Consider the following 12,772-nt stretch of genomic DNA (forward strand, 5'->3'; position numbering starts at 1 on the left):
GGGTTAAACAAAAGATTAATAACTCAAGTATTTGCCCTCAAGTAATATGGGTAAGACAGGAACATAAATGTTAATATATATGACACAGGGTAGAAAATGACTGGTGCCTAAAAGGGTTGGTATGGCCTAATGGATAAGAGCATAGGCTATGGAATCAGAACACCTGCATTCAAATTCTGATTCTCCCATTAGCTTCCTATGTTACTCTGTGAGGGGTCATTTCTCTGTATCTCAGACACCTCATTTGTAAACATGCAAAATAACTCTCTCTCATGAGATAAGGCTTAATTTAAGTAAAAATAGTTCATGTAAAGCGTTTAAGGCATTCTCTGGTTTATGCTTAGTAAATGTTGATTCTTAATTATCATGATTATTAAAAGAGGTCCTGATAAAGGAATTAAGGTTATTTTTGAGGAAGACACTACTTCGGTGAACAGGAGAACGTGAGCATAATCGGTAAGATTTCTTTGGAAAGGTAAGGCTTGACTTATGCCTTGAAAAGTAAACATGCAGTCACATAAAGAGAAAATTATAAGCAAAGGCACCAATATCAGGGAAATATAAACAACTTAAAAAGAAAGCAAAAGAAAATATGGTTGAAAAGTCAGCCAGGATCATACCATGCAATAGGATCTTGAATAACCCACAAAGAGAAGTACAAAAAACGTGTTGAAAGACATGATTCCTGCCGGGCGCGGTGGCTCACGCTTGTAATCCCAGCACTTTGGGAGGCCGAGGCGGGCGGATCACGAGGTCAGGAGATCGAGACCACGGTGAAACCCCGTCTCTACTAAAAAAATACAAAAAATTAGCTGGGCGCAGTGGCGGGCGCCTGTAGTCCCAGCTATTCGGAGGCTGAGGCAGGAGAATGGCGTGAACCCGGGAGGCGGAGCTTGCAGTGAGCCGAGATTGCGCCACTGCACTCCAGCAAAAAAAAAAAAAAAAAAAAGACATGATTCCTCTCATCTAGGAGGCTCACAGTCATGCATGACAGCCTGGAGGATAAATCTGAGGGGTAAGAGGGAAGAGCTTATTGCCAGAAACTAGGGAGGAAGCTACTAGTTCAGGTCAGTGGTTCCCAAACTATCTGGATCATCAGGAAGCCAGCCACACCCCAGTCCTACTGAATCAGAATCTATATGTGAGTAGGATGAAGGCATGAGGGGAGCTGGAATCTATTTTTTTTTTTCCAAAAGTGATTTTGATGATCCACTAGATTGAACAGTTACTGGCCAAGAACATAAACTAGTCCTTGTGAGAGTAGTAAAAGTGAGGAGAGTCATTACAGACTTCACAATAATAGGGGAATTTAAAAGTGACTTTAAGCTTTGAGCTTGAGAGACTTGAAAAATGATGACAGCCTTAAGTAGAAATATGGAATACAAGAGAATTGTGTTTAGGGAAGAAATATGATTAGGTCGATTCTGCCTATACTAAATTTGAGATGCCAAAGAAGTAACTAGATAGAAAACCATATCACTACTTCTGGCTTCCTAAGGTTTCCTTCCCAACACACCAGCAGACAGTAGCAAAAGTAGAACTGATAGCTCAGGAGAGAGAGATGCAATATAAATAAATACAAGCCACATTTTATATAATCATTAGAAGTATGCTGTCAAAATTTAATATACTGAATAGGGATTAAATGTACATCATATTTTAGTATCAGAAATAAAATCTTAAACATTCACAAATGTTTAAGATTTGAGATACTCACTAAATTGCAATGTAGGAATCTTAGCATCCTAAGTCACAGGATCTTTCTTATTTACCTGCCTCTCCTCAAACACCATATGGAGCAAAACAGATGCAGGCTCAAATATACGAAAATCAATGGTTTATTTTTCACTGAAATAATGGCGTAATCGAAATACATTTCAGATGGGGAGAATTTTATACCAGAAAAATATTCAATTGCTATATAATCTTTACCTTCCACAAAATACTTATAATCCAGCTAGTAAAAATCTTTGATTAGTGTTTTAAAAATAGTTTCTATCACAGAAAAGTAATCATGCATAGTGATTTCTTATTGTTAAACACCATTACTTCCAAGATTTTATTCAGCATTTCTGCAGCAGATCAGGCTTCAGAGAAAAAATGAGCTTCAGTCAGAGGGAGTAAGAGGATAAACCATTTGATTCTAAAACTTTTTCTATAGTTCTGTATTCTCTATTTATTTTCTTTCTATCAAATACAGCAAGCATAGTTTAGAAAAATCCTCAAATTGGGCCAGGTGCAGTGGCTTGGTGCAGTGGCTTACGCCTGTAATTCCAACACTTTGGGAGGCCAAGGCAGGCAGATCACAAGGTCAGGAGACCGAGACCATCCTGGCTAACACGGTGAAACCCCGTCTCTACTAAAAATACAAAAAATTAGCCAGACATGGTGGCGGGCGCCTGTAGTCCCAGCTACTCGGGAGGCTGAGGCAGGAGAATGGCGTGAACCCGGGAGGCGGAGCTTACAGTGAGCAGAGATCGCACCACTGCACTCCAGTCTGGGCGACAGTGTGAGACTCTGTCTCGAAAAAAAAAAAAAAAATCGTCAAATTACAAACCAGTAATATGCCAAAACATTCATTTTTTGAGTTGGTTTAGAAGTTAAAACATCTTTTTTCCATAAATGTAAGGATTAATGTTACGATACAATGACTATGTTGCTATAACACACACGAAGCATGTACTCCCGTGATAAGTCTACAGAACCTAAAGACTGCACATATCATTTCATGAAAAACCAGGAGTGTTCCAGTGATGGTAAAGAAGAAGAGAGCTTTCTCCTGCAGCCCTGACCCTAAGAATGTGTTCTCTCTCCAGTTTCAGGCTTCCTGAAGCCTGAGGAAGGGATGAAGGAGGAAAAGCAAGAGGTAAGGAACCAGTATCTTCTGCTAATAAAACATTGATCAGTCCTTCTTAGGGCCTCAGAGAAAGGACTGCTTACTGCTCTTTGCAATATCACGGCTTCTGGCTTCCTAAGGTTTCCTTCCCAGCACACCACAGGACTGTGTCAGAGCTTTATCCCTCTCACTCCTGAAGTAAGCATAAAATGATGCTTTCCAGGTTTCCTAGGAATTTTAACTAGAAATAGTCACAGCAAGGCAAAAAGAGTGGCAATAAGAAGTGACAAAAAGATACAAGATCTAGAGTCAGATAGTCTTGGATTGAGATCTTTGTTCAGTCACTTACTAGTACCATCTTGGTCAAGTTGCTTCACTTCGTTAAGCCTTTATTTCCTCGCCCAGAAAATGAAGCTAACAACACCTACTTCTAAGGGTTATGTGGATCAATTACGATTCAAAAATTACAGAAAATATTGTGTTCAGCCTCACAAAGCACTCAATATGTTATTTCCCGACATTTCCACCCAGTCTTTTTTTTTTCCACTGAGATCAGTAATTCTCCAACTTTGACTTCACACCATTTACATTTATTCTCATCAGCAACATTATTCAGTAACCAGTATATTTTAATCAGCAGGTCATTCAATTAATAGCTATAGATACAGCCAAAAGGCACAAAATGCAATAAAATTCACCTGCATGTCAAAGGAACACTCCACTTTCACAAAAAGTCTATAGCAACACATCTGGATAAACCCTGCGTCATCACAATGTGAATAACATGCTGAGTTCTGCCAATATGCAGGTTTGCAGATTTCTTTTTTTTTTTCTTTTTTCAGAAGTAGGGTCTCGCTATGTTGCTCAGGCTGGACCGGAACTCCTGGGCTCAAGTGATCCTCTTGCCTTAGCCTCCCAAGTAGCTGGGACTACAGGTGCATGTCACCATGCCCAGCAAAATTAGCAATTTCAGTCAGTACAAGAAATATGCCCAGGAAGATAAATAATATAAAATTTAAAGATACTGAATAAATATCCATTTCGCTACCCCGCCTACTTGTCCTAAGATAATTATATATAAAAATTTAAATACCAAGTTCCTAAAGGAATCCCAAAAATTCAAACAATGGGCTTTTGATACAAATATAGTCTTTGAACATTCTGTTAATTGGTGTCCTGTGCCAGGTATACAGAAAACATTTAAACATGTGAAATACAGCCCCAAGTATTCATTTGGTACCTCTTCTGCAGAAATCTTAATTAAGATCCAACCAGTGAGGACTGACTGCCCTCACCCCTATTTGCAACTAACTCCTCCTCCTTTACATGCAAATAAGGTTAATGAAACCACAAATTATCCAGTCACAGAAGCTGAAGTACACCTGAACATATATCTGAAGTTCACCTTCAGTTCCCTCTCCCCTATACCAAGTTCCCTGAAATCTACATCCTAAATTTTAAATCCATCCCTTCCTTATACCCTTTAAACACATCACTTACTAGACAACTGCCATTTGTTTCTTGCAACTCGTCTCCCTGTCTACAGTCTTGACTATCCAGTGTTCTACAAACTACAAATGACGAGTCATTTTTCAATGAAATAACACAGACAATATAAGAATGCTTCGCACATAGTAAGGTTAAGTATTATTTCATGAAACATTTATTTCAGTTATAAATATGGCTTCAGTTATAAATATGGCCAGGTTACATATATTTCTTACTCTGTGTACTGGATAAAATTTATGCTATGGGTTGCAGTTAGAAAAGTCCAGGCCGGACGCGGTGGCTCACGCCTGTAATCCCAGCACTTTGGGAGGCTGAGGCGGGCGGATCACGAGGTCAGGAGATCGAGACCACGGTGAAACCCCGTCTCTACTAAAAATACAAAAAATGAGCCCGGCGCGGTGGCGGGCGCCTGTAGTCCCAGCTACTCCGGAGGTTGAGGCAGGAGAATGGCGGGAACCCGAGAGGCGGAGCTTGCAGTGAGCCGAGATTGTGCCACTGCTCTCCTGCCTGGGCGACAGAGCGAGACTTCGTCTCAAAAAAAAAAAAAAAAGAAAAGTCCAAAAGCCACTGCTTAAGCCATATTTTCTAAAATAATAACCAAATGGTATTCCCACGCTTAAAAGCTTTTTAGTGGTTTCTCCATTAACCACAGAATAAGGTTGAAATTCCTTAAAAAATGGAATTTGAGTTTCTTCATAAGCTCCTGTCTGCCACCCAGCCTCATCGGACACTCCTCTGTCATCTTATGCTCCAGTCTTACCGACTTTTGCATGTCTTATTCCACCTGCGTGTGTAATTCTTTCTCCTCTTGATTTATACAGCAAATCTTCCTCATCCTTCAAGGCCTACTGCAAGTCTACTTGGTACTGCCCCTAAGTTTGAAGACATCTAAGTGTACACTCTTCACCAGAGAACTGCCCGAGCTCTGCCCAGCCTCTTACACTGTTAACGAATGCATCCTTTTTGAAATGCTCTCCTTGTCTGACACAACACGAGCCAGGCTTTCCTCCCACCTCTGCAGCTGCTTCTCTTCAGTCTACTCTTAAACTTTGGTGTTCCTAAGGCTTCTTCTGCCCTAGGTCACCTTTACTTTCTCTACATGTTTATGTTATCTATGCCCATAGCATCCATTATAATGTTTATGCCACGAACTCCCCAATCTACTTCTCCAGCACAGAAATATTTCTTCTCGAGTATCCCATTCTTTCATGAATCCATCCCCTTCCCTATTGCCAGCATCCAGGCCTAAGCTACAATTATTTCCAACCTAGATTAACTCCTTAACTGAATCTTGAGGCTCCACTTGAGTTCCTTTTCAATCCATTCTTTATTTTCCACACACCAGCCACACAGACTTTTCAACAAATAAGTCTAATCAAGTCACTCCCCTACTAAAAACCCTTGAGTAGCTTATCAATGCCCTTAGAGTTCAAAATCCTTAGCAATGTCTACATATCCAACTTGGTCTGACTTTTTTGTACCACCCTGCAGCCTCATCTCTCACTACTCTCTTGCGTTCACTCTATACATCAATTGCACTTCTGTTTTTGGTCTGTTTTGTTTTTTTGAGGCGGAGTTTCGCTCTTGTTGCCCAGGCTGGAGTGCAATGGTGCCCTCTCGGCTCACAGCAACCTCCGCCTCCCGGATGCCAGCGATTCTCCTGCCTTACCTGCCTCAGCCTCCCGAGTAGCTGGGATTAGTTGCCCGCCACCACGCTCGGCTAATTTTTTGTATTTTTAGTAGAGATGGGGTTTCACCATATTGGTCAGGCTGGTCTTGAGCTCCTGACCTCAGGTGATCCACCCGCCCCGGCCTCCCAAAGTACAGGGATTACAGGCGTAAACCACCGCGCCCCGCCTCGATTGCACTCCTGAAACACTTCTTACTTCCTCTTCATCTAATTCCTACTCATTCTAAAGTCCTCAGAATAAGCATCTCCTTCTGGAGGACTATTTTCGATCCCATAAATTAAGTTGGGTAGAACAATCTGTCCTTCATCTATCAGAACATCCATTACCTTTTATTATATTAACTTTTGCTATCGTCTGTCTCTCCAGATAGATTTTAAGGTATGAAGGCAAGGCCAAGTTTCTCTTGCTCAACACTGTATACCAGGGACAGGTACAATGCCAGCTTAGACTAATAGCTCTGCACCCTGGGACCCAGAATCTGAACAAGTGAAGTTGTTTTCTTCCTATCTAGAGGCTGAAGCGCCCTACTGTTTCACATACACCATTAGATCTCCCTGACGACTAAGGCAATTTCTCAATCAAACCTGAAGAAGCAAACAGGTGGTGGAGTCTCCTGCCATTTTCCGCCCTGTGAGTAACTGCTCATCAAAGTTTCTCGCATCAATCGCACTGGGAAAAATGCGGCCCCATTCACCCACTAGTGGCTTTGGTAGCTCAGCAAGTGGACCTGAGAGTGATGATGCACACAAGACCAGAAAGGAGTGACTGGAGCCCCCGGGACCTCAGACTGAGACCAGAAGGTTCGGGCCGAGGCGAAGGACAAAGATTTTTATTTTCCCACGTACCAAGCGAGGTGGCGCTGCCTCTGTGCTGTCCCGCCCGCCCTGGGACGCAGGCTGGCGAGGACGGTGGGACCCTGAACTGGACGTGAGCGTCCTTGGGGTCGAGGACGCGCCTCTGCCTGCTGGGAAAGCTCCGGGCGTCCGAAGCAGCCGGCGAAGTTGTAGCGGCGCCCCAGCGGGGTCGCTTGGTGCAGGGTTCACAGCCGGGGCCCGCATTCATGCTGGGACCCGCAGCGCACTGTCCCCGGGCCGGCCCGGGCGGAGAGCCTCATTCACTAACCCTGAGAGGGATGGACTGTGCCTCCTTCTCAGCGCCTGCCTGCACCATTCCCTCTCTGCCGCTGCCTGCTTCTGCAATTGCTGATCCGCCGGCCTCCCAAGTCAGGCCGTAAACAGTCGCCTGCCTTCCCTCTTCCACTGGCACCCCACCTGCCTCAGAATGCGCCGCTTTGATTCGGGATTCGTTCACTTTCCCACCACCGGAAAGCTGCCGTCAAGCGCTTCCGGCTTCCGGGGCGCACACTGACGCAAAGCGGAAGTGTGGCGCTTAGCGGGAACCGGCGCCCGGAAGGTCAGCGTGTGAAGTAGGCGCTGGCGACGCGGGGTTACCCGCTGTTATTGAGGAGTAACGGCCTAGCGGACCACCCAGGCTTAAGGCAGCGGCGGGAACTTCTCGGTTTGCTGCGATACCATGGAAGGAGGCGGGGGAAGCGGCAACAAAACCACAGGGGGATTGGCCGGCTTTTTCGGAGCCGGCGGAGCAGGTTACTCGCACGCGGATTTGGCTGGCGTCCCGCGTAAGTATGGGGCCTAGCTTGCGATTATTTCTGACTGATTCTTGCGCCTACACTAAAGTTGCGCGTCCCATGTTTTATGTTTTTTTTTTTTTTCCTTGCTGGCGTTTACAAGCTTAAATACCAGTGGTGGGGTTAGTGTGTCTGCATGGCCACTTTTTCAAGATCGAAAAGCCTAAAAAAGGGTCACGGATCTCCCGGGGAAGCTGTCCGTGATTGACCTGGACTCGCGAGATGATGCATGTTTTCTTAGGTTTATATCCAAGCCTCCTATGTTTTGTGTGTGGTGGGCCGTGGAATTGGCCCTTGGTTAAGAGTAGAGCCCAGCTTTGGGAGTAAATGTATTCCAAATAGCAAGCCCGTAGTTAATTTTTTAGTACACAGCTACATATTCTGAGCCTCCAAGTAGCCGTCAGGGCAGAACATTCAGTAATACTGCATATAAGTGAGAAATAAATATGACTTGGAACAGGCTGGGAAACCATCTTTAGGAGCTAGGGAGTAAGCTGAACTTTAAAGGTGATATGTAGACATGAAGAAAGAAGCCAGGTAAGAATTACAGGAAAGGAAATAGGCAACATCAAGGTATACAGAGGCATAAATATCTTGCCTTTGCCTCTCCTCAGTCTTGCGAATATGTTTTCCAGAACTTTGGTACTTTGTAACTGTGGTTATTCAACTAGATAAATAGAACTTGGACCTAAAGATAGGCAGTTGGTCGTGGATAAAGCCTTTACGAAAGTACTTTTTTTTTAGAGAATCCTTGTAATATTTCTCTAAATGTTTCATACTAAACAACAACAACAACGAAATATGTTCAGACTGACTCTAGTGCAAAAAAATATAAAAGAAAAGACGTTTCATATCCCTGGTGTCACCTTTGTCAGAAAACTGAATCTACAACACAAGATGTTTTGTTTTGTTTTGTTTTGTTTGTTTTTAGAGTCAGGACCTCGTTCTGCCACCCATGTTGGGGTGCGGTGGCATGATTATAGTTCACTGAAGATTCGCACTCCTGAGCTCAAACAATCCTCCGCTCTAAGCCTCCTAAGTAGCTGGAACTCTAGGCACGTGCCACCACGCCTGGCTAATTTTTTTTTTTTTTTAACTTATTGTGGAGATGGGGTCTCCCTGTGTTGCCCAAGCAGGTCTCAAACTCTCGAACTCAAGCCATCGTCCTGTCTCAGCCTCCCAAAATGCTGGGATTCCTAGGCCTGAGCTACTACTTTACCTGTTTAGAACACAGTTTCATATTAATCTTAGTATCTCTGAGTTTCAGAGCACAAGGGGCGTACACTTCCTTAATGTGACAATATTGTTACATTAATTTGATTAAGATTTGAAGGTAAATTGAGGGACCAGGGAATAAACACCATTTACTGAGCTTTTACAGTGTGGTAGCTACTTTTCTGGGGGCAGGACTATAGTGGTTTTTGTGGGGGGTTTTTTTTTTTTGAAAAGACTCGCGCTCACAGAGCTTACATAATACTGAGGTAAGCCAACAAACATAAATTAAAACTTTGCAGTTAGTGGTAAGTGCTGTAAAGGGAATAAAGCAGAGTCATGAGATTGTGATGGAAGCCGGATGCCATTTTAGAGCGGGTTAGGGAAAACATCTCAACGGAGTTGACATTTGAGCTGTGACCCAAATACAGTACAAATGCTTGGGAGGCAAGTATCCAGGAAAATAGCTAGTGCAAATGTCCTGAAACAAAACAAATTTGGCATGTTTAAGGAACAACTCTTAGGCCAGTCTGTCTTCGTAGTTACAAGGGAGTTGGATCAATTGAAGCTTGTGAAATCAGAGAGGTAGGGAATGACAGCTAATGTAGGGTTTTGTAAGTTATGGTAAGGCGTTTGGATTTTCTTAAGAAAAATCACTGTAGTTGCTATGTAGACAGTAAATTGAAGGGGTAAGAGAAAGCAAGGAGTTAGGTAGGAAATTGTTGCTGTGAGATATGATGGTTGGACTAGGATGGTAGCAATAGAGATGATAACACAATTCAAAATAGGTGTTAAAATAGAACAAGCAGGACTCCTAACTGATGAAAAGATCAGAGGCATGGGTGATGCATAGATTTGTGAATAACTGCTGAGATACAGAAGGATCCAAAGATGATAGGTTTTACTGTTTTCAATGTTAGTGAATTCAGGTCTGGCCCTCTCAAAGTTTGTATTTTCTTTTGCACAGACCCACATACCTGTGGTAATGACCCAAGGATTCTCAACCTTGCCACAGTAAATCAATCGTTAATAGTAATATGTGAAGGAACTGCCTTGAAATACTTAGATACAACATGTACACAGTCAGAAAACACAACCCAACCACTGTTTTTCCCATGGAATTGATTAGTCTTTTCTCAGTCTTATTTTGCAATTTACATAGTCACCAAGCATTCTTGTAGTAAAGTGAAAGAAATTAGCTTTATAAATGGCCTGGGCTACACTTCCTGTAAGTTCAATAATCGGATCTATGACACTGCGAATATCTTATTGGTGTAAAAGCCTGAGCCACCAGTGGAAGACCTGGTTTGGGATTGAGGGTCTCAGGATGAGTCAGCCCCCAAACTGACAGATGGGGAGGATAAAATGGGAAAAAATTTTCTGCCTTCAGTGAGCCTATAAAAATTGCAAACACATGTGACAATCAGGAGCTGGATTAACTCTAACTGAATTAAAGAATTTTGTTGCAATGTGACATTTTGTTTTCTCTCTAGTAACTGGTATGAACCCTCTGTCTCCTTATTTAAATGTGGATCCACGATACCTCGTGCAGGTAAGATTAAGATTTTACTAGTTTGGCACATTATTTTACCATTTTAAAAAAAACGCCAAGTGCTACGCTGACTTGAACTATGACATACACTTCTGGAGGCAGTAAGTCTCTGGTCTCCATTCACCCTTTTTTCCTCACAGACACTAGGAGCTTGGCCTGCATCTCTCTGAAACCAGTTAACTCCCTTCAAAAGCTTATTTTTTAAAACCAGAGCAGAATTAATTTTTGAAAGCACCCCAGTAAAAGTATTGGGATGCCTAGGTACAAAGTGTGTGGGGTTTTTTTGTTGTTTGTTTGTTTTTGTGGGTTTTTTTTTGAGATAGTTTTGCTTTTGTCCTCCAGGCTGGAGTGCAGTAGTGCGATCTCTGCTCACTGCAACTTCAGCCTCCCAAATTCAGGCCATCCTTCTGCCTCAGCCTCCTGAGTAGCTGGGACTACAGGTGCCCACCACCACGCCTGGCTAATTTTCGTATTTTCAATAGAAACAGGGTTTCACCATGTTGGCCAGGCTCCCAAAGTGCTGGGATTACAGGCAAAGTGTGTTTCAAAGCTCAGTTTACAATATCGGGTTTTTTTGACTAAGCATCAGAAGTTTCAAAGAATATCTTTTTGAATCCAAGATATATTAGGAAATATATGTTGTATATATTAGAAAAGCAAGGTTGATTTAACATCTGAAAATTAATGTATTGTGCCATATCAATTTATAATAAAACAATCAAGGAAAGAATATAGTACAAAGACCACATGCTTATCTAAATAGATTCACAAAAATCATTTGACAACATCCAACACCCCCTTTAATGGTTATAAAAACAAACTAGGCTAGGCACAGTGATTCACACCTGTAATCCCAGCACTCTGGGAAGCTGAGGTGGGCAGATCACTTGAGGTCAGGAGTTTGAGACCAGCCTGGCCAACATAGCGAAACACTGTTTCTACTAAAAATACAAAAATTAGCCAGGCATGGTGGTGCCTACCTGTAATCCCAGCTGCTTGAGAGGCTGAGGCACAAGAATCGCTTGAACCCTGGAGACAAAAGTTGCAGTGAGCTGAGAACACCCCACTACACTGCAGCCTGGGCAACAGAGTAAGACCCTATCTCTAAATAAATAAATAAAACTAGACGTAAAAGGGACTTCAGCCTGATAAATGGCATCTACAGAATATCCAAAGCCAACATAATTTAATGGTGAAAGACTGAATACCTTCTCCCTAAGATCAGGAGCAAAATAAGTATATTTACTCTCATTTATATTCAGCATTGTCTGGCCAGGGCAATTAGTCAAGTACATTAAATGGCATTCAAGTTGGAAAAGAAAAACTATCTGTTTACAAATGACGTGATCTTATCTATAGAAAATCACAAGGGAAATCACAAAAATCTATTTAATGATTGAGTTCAGCAAGTTGCAGAATACAAGTTCAATATACATAAATCAAATATATTTCCAGACAGTTGCAATGAACACTACAAAAATGAAATTACAAAAAACAATTCATTATCAATAACATCAAAAAGCAAATACTTAGAAATAAATGGACCAGGCCGGGCTCAATGGCTCACGCTTATAATCCCAGCACTTCGGGAGGCTGAGGCGGGCGGATCACGAGGTCAGGAGATCGAGACCACGATGAAACCCCGTCTCTACTAAAAATACAAAAAATTAGCCAGGCGTGGTGGCGGGCGCCTGTAGTCCCAGCTACTCAGAGAGGCTGAGGCAGGAGAATGGCGTGAACCCGGGAGGCGGAGCTTGCAGTGAGCCGAGATTGCGCCACTGCACTCCAGCCTGGGCGACAGAGCGAGACTCCGTCTCAAAAAAAAAAAAAAAGAAAGAAAGAAATGGACCAGATGCAAAACATATTCTGAAAACTATAAAACATTATTGAAATTAAGTGGAAAGACACATGCTATGATCCTGAAAATTTTAATATTAAAATAGCAGTGCTCTCCAAATTAACCAACAGATTTAGTGTAGTGCCTGTCAAAATCCCAGCTGGCTTTTTTGCAGAAATTGACAAGCTTTTATCCTGAAATTCTTATGGAAATTCAGGGGACATAGAATGGCCAATGACCTTGAGAAAATAGATTGGAGGACTTGAACTTGCCAATTTCAAAACTTTCTACAGAGCCACATAATGATAGTAACATAAGAATAAATCCATAGTTAATGAAATACAGAGTCCAGAAGAAAGACCTTACAATATATGCAGTCACGTGCTTTTCAACAAGGATGCCAAGATAGTTAAGTCAGGGGAGACGTTAGGACAACTGGAATCCATATGCATAAGAATGAAGTTGAACCCTAACCCTACACCATATA

General features: G+C 42.4%; 2 protein-coding genes across 7 annotated transcripts in view; one reads left to right on the plus strand and one right to left on the minus strand.

The window, feature by feature from the left end:
• PARG (poly(ADP-ribose) glycohydrolase) overlaps positions 1 to 7,358 on the minus strand; it is a 134,064-nt gene extending 126,706 nt beyond the window's left edge. For 3 of the 5 annotated variants that reach the window (XR_009212849.1, XM_058436489.1, XM_058436490.1), the window contains exon 1: positions 6,882 to 7,358. Coding sequence is in view for 3 of the 5 variants with exons in the window: in XM_058436489.1 (XP_058292472.1) it covers positions 6,882 to 7,098 (217 nt within the window). In the remaining 2 variants the exon portion in view is untranslated. The remainder of the gene's footprint in view (positions 1 to 6,881) is intronic. The other 2 variants (XM_058436491.1, XM_032142307.2) reach the window with 2 other exon arrangements.
• Positions 7,359 to 7,427: 69 nt separating this feature from the next.
• LOC116460954 (mitochondrial import inner membrane translocase subunit Tim23) overlaps positions 7,428 to 12,772 on the plus strand; it is a 36,426-nt gene continuing 31,081 nt past the window's right edge. The window contains exons 1-2 of one of the 2 annotated variants that reach the window (XM_032142318.2): positions 7,428 to 7,675; positions 10,390 to 10,448. In XM_032142318.2, coding sequence (XP_031998209.1) covers positions 7,570 to 7,675; positions 10,390 to 10,448 — 165 coding nt within the window. In that variant the 5' untranslated portion in view covers positions 7,428 to 7,569. The remainder of the gene's footprint in view (positions 7,676 to 10,389; positions 10,449 to 12,772) is intronic. The other variant, XM_058436492.1, reaches the window with a different exon arrangement.

This window comes from Hylobates moloch, unplaced genomic scaffold (assembly GCF_009828535.3).
Source record: "Hylobates moloch isolate HMO894 unplaced genomic scaffold, HMol_V3 SCAFFOLD_3, whole genome shotgun sequence".
Taxonomy (NCBI): Eukaryota; Metazoa; Chordata; class Mammalia; order Primates; family Hylobatidae; genus Hylobates; species Hylobates moloch.